Here is a 12738-nt window from a genome sequence, read left to right on the forward strand (position 1 = left end):
TAGAAAGACTCCTGGTTGTTCCTAACTTCTTCCATTTAATAATTATGGAAGCAACCCGTAATGCAATAGCCTTACCCAAATGTGTGTGTCAACACAATCCTGTCTGAGCTCTGCAGACAATTCTTTTGACCTCATGGCTTGATTTTTGCTCCGATATGCATTTTCAGCTGTTAGAACTTATATAGACAGCTGGGTGTTTTTCCAAATCGGGTCCAATCAATTGAATTTGCTACAGATTTACACCAATCAACATGTAGAAACATCTCAAAGAGGATCCAGAAAAATGGGATCCACCCAAGCAAAATTTCATTTGTCATAGTAAAGAGTATGATAGTTATATTGTAGTTTTTTTCTTTTTTCTTTTAAGCTATCACAAATTTAGCTTTTGCTTTGGCATTATGATGTAGGGAGTGTAGAAAAACAATAGAAAAAACATTTAAAGCACACACATAAATAAATAAAATGAATTTTTACTTCAGTAACCCAATTTGTGCACTCAACTTCTCTCTCAATTTCACACTGTTCTTGTGTTCTGTGTGCATGACTGCTATTTCTCTGGATATCTTTGAAGAACTCTTTCTGTGCGTAGCGTTCCTACTCCTGTATCTTTCTGATTCAGCGCTGCAATTACAGCAAAAGAAAAAAAATCTACATCAAAGAAAATTCAACCCCACACAACACCATGTGCACAATATGTGATTAGAAGAAAGTCTGGTGAATGCATTTCAGATTCCGAACATCGGTCACTCTGCCAGAAGGCCGTGGCTTTGTGAGTAGTTTGTTGTTTAAAGCAGACCACAAATGACCCTTCAAATTGGGCGTTTTGGGATTGTTGCCACCAGCAGCTAGTTAGGAGCGCTTCACTGTTTCCTTGCTTGGGAAAATACAATGGCCTTTTTCCATGACCTAAAAGACCTTTGAATGTCAAGATGTTTTTCTCTAAAATGCTTGATTATTAAAAGTGTATTAAGTGCATTGACTAAATTTTTTTTTTTAAAAAGATACAGAACTAATGGCTTCGGGATCGCCGTGTCCTCGCAAGACTGGGCGGTTTTCAGCTAATCACAGCTGGAGTTTTGAATGCCGTTACACACATTTATCTTTAGGGGTACTGCTGGTCTAATTCACATTTTGCTTTTGGCGGTGTTGGCTGATCGTAAACAAAGAGAGGCCGTCTCATTATCCTGTGGTTTTCTCTGTGAGGCTGCCATGTCGTCGGCGTCCTAAACTGCACCTGGACGTTTGGTAAGAATTACCTCTGGCATCCAATGGTAGACTTTGGCTTTTGGTTGGCACGGCTTGAAAATGGGACGTGGAATGAATACCAAAACCTGAAACCCATCTTGCCGTGACCCAAATAAACTTATCCTGAAGCAAACCTGATCAGTATATACTGTATGACTATAGAAAAACATTTCAATGTACATCAGAACTTGTTTGTTTTCTTTACCAAAGTGTTACATAACGTGAAGCTGTTATGCATTACTGCCAGACCTAATCTTATCTTTTGGTTTGCATCCATCAAATACCAAATAAGGTAAAATAGGTTTTACATTTCACTTACTTAATTATCCACATATAGGCATGGATATTTAATAAAAAAACATTTTACCAGCCAAAAATGGCTGTATTGTGATATTACATCATTACCATGAAGCAAAATTACTCATAACAAGATATTTTGTCATACCAGCAACATCTATTCTGAACTGCTGCTAACTTTGGAATTTTTTTTTTTTCTTCATAAATCATAACTTACCTGTGTTTGGGGCTTCCCTGATGTCCCGGCTTTCTTGTCTGGAGAGCCGTTCTGCTTATCTGCACTCTTCTTCTTTTCTGGGGTCTGGAAAAATGGACAGAGAGAAAGAAAAAGAGAGAGATGTTGCAATCCCAGGTTAAAATGTGCAGAGAAAATATTTAACACGTGTCAAAGACAGAGCCGCTCCAGTCACCTGTCATGCTCAGTGTTAGAATCATAACAGCGGATAATGTTTGTGAATTGAGTGATTGTGACGGCTTTGCTCTTCAGTGATGTAACACAATATGCTTCTCAGATGTTTATTTCAGTCAGCTGTCAGAGAGCCGTGATGAAAGAGAGCAGTAATTTGTAGAAAGCGCAGCCTGTCTAGTCAAGGCCTAATGGGACCACAGGGCACTGTCACTGCTCTATAACTCTATACCCCAAAGAGAAAAAAAAGACAGTGGAAGAAAGACAAAGAAAAAAGGTTGAAATAAAGAATTATGTATTGGGAGTAAGAAATGAATCCTATGAATCTATACACACACACAATATTAGGCTTTATAAACAACACTGATAAAGTAAATCACCATCTTATAACTAATTATATGGTTGCTATTTTTCTCAGGAACAAAGTTATTGTACATTATAAGACCTAATGTGTAATTTGAACACTGTAGCATACATTAATAATCATAAACAGACTTCATAGAAAGTGTTTCCAGCAAAACAACAGTGAATGTATCAACAAGTTAAAGACCTGTTGGTTCAAAGATAGATCTCGAGACGGCTAAAGAAAGAGAGAGTGAGAGACTGAAAAGCTGTGAGAAGAGAAGAAAGCATTTAGGATGGGTGGGGGGGGGTGAGAGAGCATGTGAAGCGTGTGACAGAAGTGCTCGTCTGTCGTCCCTCCTCAGGGCAGGAATCAGTCCTCACAGAGCAGGTATGTACCCGCTTTGATCTCTAAACACACATACAAACACACACTGTCACGCGCTCTCAAACATTTTAATACACACAGCAGGGTTATTAGGTTTTATTGTGGTTGTCAATTTCAGTGTATTTCCACTGAGTTTTAATGGTGCATAAATAGTTGCGTTTTTGCTACATTAATTTACATAAATTTTAGATCAAAGGTCTTCAACCCTGCTCCTGGGGACCCACTGTCCTGCAAAGTTTAGCTCCAACCCTAATCAAACACACCTGAAGCAGCTAATTATTCTTGAAAATACACATACAGGTGTGCTGATGAATAGACTACCCATCAAAAGTTTGGAATCTGTAAGATTTTTTTTTTTTTTTATGATTTTGGAAAAAAAAAATATAATAACCAAATCCCAATTTAATAAATCAAAAATAAATTAAATACAGTAATACAAATCCAAATTAAAATAACTATTTTCTATGTTAATATTTTAAAATGCAATTTATTCCTGTGATCCAAAGCTGAATTTTCAGCATCATTGCTCCAGTCTTCAGTGTCACATGATCCTTCAGAAATCATTCTAATATGCTGATTTACTGCTCAAGAAACATTTCTTAGTATCATCAATGTTAAAAACAGCTGTACTGCTTAATATTTTTTGTGGAAACCACAAAAAAATGTGGTCTTTGATGAAAAATGTTTTAAAAAAAAATGAATATTTGATCATTTATTTGAAAAAGAAATGTTTTTGTAACATTAGGGATGTCTTTACTGTCACTTTTGATTAATTTAATACATCCTTGCTGAATAAAAGTATTAATTTCTTATTCACATAAAATTTTTGACCCCAAACAAGTAAGTGATTGGTAGAGAGGTGAAGTCAGGCTGTCTGTGAATCTTACCAGTGTACATGTGATCATTACGATCCAGACAGAGCCAAAGTGTCTATGAATACAGACGGATGAAGAGAGGATGCAAACAAGACATGACAAAGATGTGAAGTCACTGAGGTGACATAAGGGAGGAAGAATATGTGTTATACGAAGAGACAGACAGAATGTAATGTGCTCTTAACGTTGATGAGATAATAACAAGCGGTGTTGAATATGTGATGCAAAAATCCTCTGTCTCAGGCAGAGACTGGCACCTGCTGGTCACTTGGCTTCATTCAGGACAACAGTGCTAGCGCAGCAATGTAACATAAAACTGTTCAAAAGTAAATTAATACTTTTATTTAGTAAGGATGCATTATATTGATCCAAAGTGACAGTAAAGACTTTTAGAATGTTATAAAAGGTTTCAGTATATTAAAAAAAATGCTGAAAATTTAATTTATCAAGGTTTCTACACAAATGTTAAGCAAACAGTTTTATCTGTGATAATAATATGAAAAGCTTCTTGAGATTTCTGAAGGATCATGTGACACTGAAAACTGAAGTAATGATGCTGAAAATTCAGTTTTGCATCAGGAATAAATTACATTTGAAAATATAACAAAACAGAAAACAGTTTATAATACAATAATGATAATTTCACAATATTACCGCTTTACTGTATTTTTGATTAAATAAATGCTGCTTTAGCAAACAAAACAAACTCCCAAAAAAAAAAAAAAAAAACAAACAAAAAACAAACAAAAAAAATGAAAATCACTCCCTCTTAATTGTTGTGTACCAGGAAAGAAACAGCAAGACTCACTTTTTGAGGGGTTTTGATGGGGCTCTTTCCAACAGCCTTTACCTCTTTGTCATCGTCACTAAAAAGTAAGAGAAAAATGCATTTGTCAAACAAACAAAAAAATATATATATATAAATGATCCTCTCCTTTCAACTGAGCATAAGTTCACACTGTTCTCTCACTCGTCATCATCATCATCTTCGTCATCATCTTCATCGCTATCCTCATCCTCGTCTTCTTCTGAGTCCATTTTCAACTTTTTCTGAAATGACAGAACACAATCATTGGAAACAGAACAAAGTACATTTTTATAAATCTGAGCGTTCCGGCAGTGAAATCTGAATGGAAGTGAGATGCTAGAGACATATAATCATGCTATATTTATTAATGCATTCATTTGTCTCTCATCTCGTCATTGCTGCTATTCTACGCCACTAAAAATTAGTATTACAGTGATTTTATCATGGGTAAATCACAACAACACCCCTTAACCCAAGTAAAAACACTGTGACAGCTTCTCATGGCTTTCTGTTTCAATAAGAATTCTGGGATCATTTCAACACTCTGACAAAAGATTTCAAACAGACTCTCTGTGTATCACATCGATGACAAGCTGTTGCTTGTCTCAGACACTTATCTAGAGGATTAAGTGTGTATTGAACAATGTGTCTCTTTATTGAGATTCCACAAAAGTCAACAGGGCAACCTCATAGTTTCTCTTTTAATGTTTCTGGACACCTAGTTAAACCCTTTTCATTTCTTATTTACAAAAGAAACAAAGCTCCACATTGACTGCAATAAATACACTACAAAATATAATCATCTTCCTTATTTTTTTTATCTCTTTTTTTACCAACACAAATATCCAAACATACTTAAATCAAGATACATTTACTTGATAAGCAAAATGATTTAAGATATAAGCTCTTGTTTTCTGAAAAATTCATCCAAATTAAGTAAGTTTATGCTTAAAACAGAAAATAATATCTGGTGCAGAAATAATATACTTCCTTAAAAGTGAAAACCAGATAATTTTTTCTTACCCCAATGATAGATTATTTTAACTCTCTTAATTTTTATACACTTTTTTAGAAAACAAGAATATCTTAAATCATTTTACTTCAAGTAACTGTATCTTGATATAAGAATATATTGTACTGAAAAACATGACAATAATTACAAGGTTTTTTTATTTTTTTGTTTTTTGCTGCATTACATCTCTGATTATCTTAAGGGAGTTGTATGTGTACTGCACCAAAAAACAGCCGTAATTTAGTAGTTTTTTAATGACTTTTATCTGTTGAGTGGTTTGAGGTGAGAGATTACCTGAGGCACTTTTGCAAGGGTCATGTTGGACGGTCTCTTCACTGGTGATGTATTATTCTCCTCCTCTTCCTCATCCTCATCATCTGATTCCTTCACACCTGAGCAAACCACAGAGATCTCAAGACATCAATAACTTTATTTTAAATAAAAGCAAAACAAGGTCCATGTAAACCAATCTGACATATACAAGTGGAAGCCTAAATGCTGCACTGAGAGCTGACATGTTGAAAGTGTCTGAACAGCATGCGCAAACATATGGAAGCAATTATATCAGAGAAAATGGTGTCACATGGTGCTGGTTAATTCATTTTGAGTCCGTATGGAGAGTGAAGGGCCCTTCCGGACGGCCGGATTACTCCTATGAATGTCGCAACAGGTTGAGAGGATCATTTCATCAGAGAGAAGAGGAGAGTAAACAAGAGAGGCAAAAGACACATCTGGGAAATGGTTTTCCTAAACTGGTCGTGTTCAGTCCTAAAAAATGAGAAAAGACAAAAGGTACTCACTGATGAAATGCTGACCGCTGATGTAGACCGGCCCCCCTCCGGACTGCAGGCGAAAGGACACAGGAGGCGTGACCTCAAAACCTCCCAGACTTAGCTAGAGGTAACACGCAGACACACATGTTGTTATCCAAACCAAGTGAGAATGATCAAACACAACGATAGCAAAACATCTTATTCATGGTCTACTTTTAGAAAAAAAAAAAAAAAAAACAAGTTTAGAACACAAAACATAGCTTATTAAACGAAAATCTTGAACTTGCCACAGTTTTTTTTCTTTTTTTGAAAGAAAGTTATACTTTTATTCAGCAAGGATGCATTAAATTGATCAAAAGTGACAGGACAGAAATGTATAATATTATAAAAGATTTCTATTTCAAACACATGCTATTTCAAATAAATAAATGAATGCTGTTTTTGCAAAAATGTATCCTGGTTTACAAAAAAATATAAAGCAGCACAATTGTTTTCAAAGCTGATAATAAGAAATGTTTTTGAGCGGCATATAAGAATGATTTCTGAAGCATCGTGTGACAGAAGACTGGGGTAATGAAGCTGAAAACTCTACTTTGCATCACAGGAATGAATTACATTTTAAAATATATTAAAATTAAAAAACAGCTATTCCATATTGTAATAATATTTAAAAATATTACCATTACTGTATTTTGGATCAAATAAATGCAGCTTTGTTAGAGCTGCACGATTCTGGATAAAATGAGAATCACAATTTATTTATTTATTTTTGTCTCAAATAGAGATCACGAATCTCCCATAATTCTGAACTAAACCAAATAATGTGACAAAATATTATTGCTAAAGTCTATTTAAAAGTTTTGAATTCATTTGAATGAATAATTACATTTTTGTTCACATATATGTATCTAAAATAATATATTTAATACACCAATTTTGCATATTAAAACCATGAAAAAGTAATAACAACTAAATATAAAAACAACCCTTTATAAAATAATAACTACTCCATATAATAACTACTTTGGCAAGCATTAAAGACTTCCTTCAAAACCACTAAAAACCCAAACTTTTGAACACTAGTATAAATTATTGAATATTAAAACATATACTACTAAGTGTGTATAATCAGACAATTTTGTGCTAAAATTAGATAATAAATGATTCCCAGCACAAACAACCAAACAAGATTGGTTTCTCAGAAAGAATTGACGACTGGGATCTGTCCGGATCATTTCCTGCCAGTACATCTGAGACAGGCCTTCAGCTATACATCAGCACAATTGCGCAACTTGCGAAATACAAGCCACAGCCAAAAATTCTGAATGAACATTCCACTGCGCCAGGCAACGGCACTTGCATCGATGGCAACCAGATGTAAACAGCTGAGGGCGCGATGGTCTGCTTAATGCTTTAAATGACAGCTATGTAACTGTTGTAATTACGTTGAATGACGAACAATCCCCCATGTCTAAAATCATCTCAGATGATCTGTTTCAACACAAATGCTGACTGATGAGTTGATTGTCTCCCGAGCAATCGAGACAAAACCTTGTAATTAAGGTACAATTATTGCTCGAGTCAGATATCCTGGGGCGTCTCATTTTGGGATTGAATAAACTGAATAAAATCCAAGATCTTACAGACAGGGTTGAAATAACAAAAAAAGGGGGCTTACAGATTTGGACAAACAGCAGCTATGTCCATAGAAAAGGTGACCTCCATTAAAAACTCCACCCACTGTGCTAATCAAACCAGCAGTTGGTATCTATCAGAACACAAAAAGAGCTGCAAAACATAGATTCCTCCCAGAGCTCTTTGGAAATGCTCACATTTTCCATAGCTGATATAAAACAGAGGCGAATACGTGCTGATGTCATGGAGAGTTTGTGCCGGCTGTCCTGGTGATGCAACGATGGCCCAGCCCCTTCCAAAAACAATCTGTCAATCACAACTTGACCAGCCTCGGCACAGCTGGAATTTTTATTAGACACATTCTTCCAATACCATAAAACACCCATAACAGGAATCCCTCCACAGTATAAATCAATATTCAAGATGTTATTGAGGGCATAATAACAACTGGCTGCTAGTAATCTCTAATTATTTTACAAAACGAATAAGAGTACACTTGTAGAATCATCTGCAATATTCATTTCTACCACACTACTTGATAACCTTTTCTATCGCAAAATTTGATTTGAAGTGAAAGTCTCTAAATCTGGGAAACCTAAAGATAAAAACATTGTTTTTCTTCAATGCACTGATCAGTTTTGCATTTTGCTCTATTTGGCTTCTTCTCATAACGTGTTTTTTTAATGAGAAAACAAAGAAAAGAATGTGTTGCCTTGAATACAGATTAATTATCAGTGTATACTTACAATAGATTTAGGATTAGGTTAAAAGTTTATTGCTTGTAATTATGCATTAATGGATTTTACTGTTGTGCAAAGTATACCAATACCAATTATTTAGACAAAACGTCTTTCGGAAAACATTCAGTAGAGAAAACTCCATAAAACAGCTTTGGAAGTTGTGAAGATTACATGATCTAGGAACTTTGTACAGTGCCTGCTATTGTAAAGAGCTTTACAGCCTTATTTCCATTTATGTTAAATTCAATATAACGTCTACAATGCATAACAAGGTCGGCGCCGATGGCGTTGTGGCCAACACTCCGACATGTAGTGCCGCTGTGCTTCGGGCATCCCGAGTTCAAATCCCGGCTCGCGGACCTTTCCTGATCCGATCCCCCCTCTCTCTCACCCACTTTGCTCCCTTACAACCTATTGTCCTATCTAAATAAAGGCATAAAACGGCAAACATATATATTAAAAAAAAAATGCATAACAAGGACACTATAAAATAAAGTTACTGAACCAAATGGAATCAAGTGAACAAAACCAGTCACTGCACTATTAATAAACAAAGCCTAGTAGAATAACTTACAAATGATATATTTATAATTAGGTAGACAGATACACAGTTTCTGTTCATGACACATAAAACTGTAAACCATGCAGACTAGAACACTTACAGAAGGCAGAACGGACGGCTTCAGTACAGCAAGAGTGATTTTGGTCGTTTTACCATCGTAAGTCAATCCCTCCATCTCCACGGTGTGGAATTTATCCTCCGCCTCAGCACCCAAACACACCTGAGAACACACATGAAGAGAGGAGACTGGTTTGTTAATGTAAGTTTATGTGCAATCAGAATGATTCATCTACAACATAGTTCATCAGCACAGTTATGATGAACACTGACAACAATATTCCTAATACAGAACTGAAAGCAATGTAATAGAATAGAATGTGATTAAACCAGTACTGAATTTTACACCGAATAGAACAGAATAGTCTGCTTCTATTAATTCTATTAATTTAAAGACAATAGGTAAGTGGATTTAATAAAATAGTTTATATATAAATATAGCGATTTACAGGAGTTTAAAAAAATCATTAATAACTTACTGCACGCACCGATTTTAGCAAACATGAAAATTGATCATATAATCGTGCTACAGAAAAGGAAAAATATACAGGACAAATAAAATAAAATAGATTAGGTAAGATTACAATCTTCATACATTGTATGACTGTACCTCACAAATAAGCGTTTATCTTTAAGGTAGGACTGATTAAACTGTTCCATGCAGAACTGAATATCTGTGATGGTGACAATTATTATTTCATCTTCCTCACCGCCTTGAGTGACAGCTGATGCTCAGCCTCATCATCATCCAACTCAACTTTGTGCTCTTTCTTATCAGCTTTCAATGAGCAACCTGTAGGAAGAAGTCGGAAATTATGTTTTATTTATTAATGTTGTATACGTGGATGTTTTTGCCCCTAAAATGTACATTTTTACAAACAACATCCACATACTATACAACATCCTTTATAAAGGCTGTAGACACGAGATCATAACAATGAAGAAATACTCCTACTCCTCTTGAAAAGGGAAAATTACAAGAAAATTACATTTGAGCTCACATCACCATTAGACTATAAACAAAGGCAAACTCGATGCATGAGGCTAGCTGCATTAGCCACAACTCTTTTATTGAACTGCACTACTGCAGCAGACGCACGTCATATGATTGCATAATACTGATTATTGCATATATATGATTATGCAATATGAGAGGTTTTTTTTTTTTTAGCTCACCAAATAAATACATCTGAGGTCGGCTGAGATCTTTAATGTTATCCTCCATTTTTGCGCCACAGAGGGTCCTGTTAATCGTAGTTCCGGCGTGTGGATTGACACTTGAATGGACGAATGAGAGTGCAGAGTGGGCGGGCTTTTGAACGAGTCGTCCAATAGCATTCAATCTTGGTGGTAAAGTTAACTGCCCTTTGTTTGCGTTTTCTTGCTTTCCTTGCAGTACCCAATTTATCCGCCAGAAGACGCCATATAATAACTATTCAGTACGCTTGCCTCTGTTCATCCATCAACGCTTGTCCTCTGTAATCTTTTTTACCAAAAACAATATGTAATATTAATATTTATATAATGAGCCGAATGCTTTATTGTGATGATTTAATGCAACTTGACATCTATCCCAATAAAAAAAGAAGAAAAAATATTATTATTATTATTATTATTATTATTATTATTATTATTATTATTATTATTATTATTATTATTATAATCATTGTTAAAATTTAAATAACAATAAAATTATTGTCTTCCCAATGTTGTTTGTTCAGCAAAATACTTTTTAGTATAAACTATATTAGCAATATATGATTAAAGATAAATTTGCCTTGAAAAACACTAACAAACAAAATGTTAAGACCTTTTCGAGATACATTTTTATGAACATACGTTCTAAAATTGGTCAGTTCCATTATTAATAGTAATTTGTTCATTTTTAGAACAGCTTGTAAACACTATAATAAACCGAATTTTACGACCTCAATACAAAATTCTACTAAATTTTTAATAACATAAATTATAAAGCTGATTTGAGGTCAGTTACAAACCGATGTTAATTTAGATTTCGCTATAGAATGGCTGAAATGACGTCACTTGGTGAGTTAAACGCGCTCCGAAGCATTGATTCGAATCATCAAAAGATTCAGTAAGTTTTCGAAGCTTCGTTTCGAAGCTGACGCTCTACTCTAGGCGCCTTGTAGTTTACTAGCCGTGTCGCTTCTCGACTATTTATTAAACTCTTCAGAGGATTTACTTGATTTCCCATTCACAATTACAATGCTTTTTGCTTTGTTAGAGGTGACAGCCATAAAAAAGGACGAAGATAATCGCTTCCACCCTTCATGCAGGCTCTTGGTGAAAACAGCCATCTTGAAAGAAAACAGTTCAAAACAGGCAGCACTTTAACGTGAGTGACCCGTATATACATACAGACATGCCGGTCTGATTACACACCCCAAAACACACGAATGCCTGTCGGATCGCAGGGTTTTACAGAGCTCTTCTATAGTCCTGGGCCCTGTCAACACTTTTCACATAAACAATTCTTCTCATAAATCCTCTAAAGGAGAGTGCAGACTTAATCAACATCTTTAGTAGCCTATGGGGTATTTACCAACAGAAAACTGGTTGTACTCTGACAAGATACAATTTAATGTAACATAATAACCTTAAGAGTTTGCATAAAACGGTATACATATATGATGTGCCATAACACAGATATATTAACATAAGGACTTAGGGTGATGTTGTGGTTGATCAACAAGGTTTTTTTTTTTAGTTTTAGTTTTTTTTTTAATGTTTACTGCTGATATCTAGTATGCAGAGACAGGATACACACTGAGATAACATAAATCTTTCTTTCATGCAGTATTTTTTATTTTTTTATTTTTTTTTTAACCAACCAGATAATGCCAATTTGCCATGCAAATAACAACATCTTCACCAAATTGCTAAATTTTGCTCGGTTTGGCCTCCGTATGAAATTGAGGAGTTTTTTTCTCTCTTCAGGTATGAGCTTCTTATTCTCATTTAAATGTTCCATTGCAAAAGATTAGACTATTCTGATTATTATTTCATATGGCAGGCTTTACAGAGTTCATAGGCCTGTCTTTCATACGTTATAGCAATGATGATTTCAGTTCTCAAACATTTTCCTAACTTCTCGCTTTCACAGAAATGTTTTCGCAGACCTGTATATCTCTCTGGAAGAGAACCAGCTTTCTGATTTTCACAAACGCAGATGAGCCATTTAGATGTTTCAGTAAAACTAAAGGTATATCAGATGCGCTGTGTGTTGCTTTGCTATGGTGACGCTCTTGATGGCCCGACATTTGGTAGAGATTGTTCCACAGATGCTATGAAATAGCCTTATTATGTTACATTAAATTGTATAGTGAGTGTCTCACTATACAGGCTAAAGCTTGTTGTATTTTGAGGACTGTGTTTATGTGTTTGTTTGTGTTTTTGAAAATGCAGTGCGGTTGAGCTTTGAACCGTCGGTAATCCAATGTAATCTGAAATCGCAGACTTATTGTAAAGAAGTAGAGGCCATATAGGTCATATTGGTTTGTAGCGTCTGTGAGATAAACAGGAGCCTGTCTAGGAACATTGAGTGAGATAGGAAGTGTGATACTTTAACCTCTCACTT

General features: G+C 35.1%; 1 protein-coding gene across 1 annotated transcript in view; it reads right to left on the reverse strand.

Moving 5' to 3' along the window:
* The window catches only part of npm1b (nucleophosmin 1b), a 28965-nt gene extending 18513 nt beyond the window's left edge, over positions 1-10452 (reverse strand). The window contains exons 1-8 of the mRNA XM_042738001.1: positions 10317-10452; positions 9851-9933; positions 9184-9303; positions 6174-6267; positions 5668-5765; positions 4524-4603; positions 4362-4419; positions 1760-1843 (exon numbers count right to left, since the gene is read on the reverse strand). Coding sequence (XP_042593935.1) covers positions 1760-1843; positions 4362-4419; positions 4524-4603; positions 5668-5765; positions 6174-6267; positions 9184-9303; positions 9851-9933; positions 10317-10365 — 666 coding nt within the window. The 5' untranslated portion in view covers positions 10366-10452. The remainder of the gene's footprint in view (positions 1-1759; positions 1844-4361; positions 4420-4523; positions 4604-5667; positions 5766-6173; positions 6268-9183; positions 9304-9850; positions 9934-10316) is intronic.
* Between the last annotated feature and the right edge of the window lie 2286 nt (positions 10453-12738).

Source organism: Cyprinus carpio, chromosome B14 (assembly GCF_018340385.1).
Source record: "Cyprinus carpio isolate SPL01 chromosome B14, ASM1834038v1, whole genome shotgun sequence".
Lineage (NCBI taxonomy): Eukaryota > Metazoa > Chordata > Actinopteri > Cypriniformes > Cyprinidae > Cyprinus > Cyprinus carpio.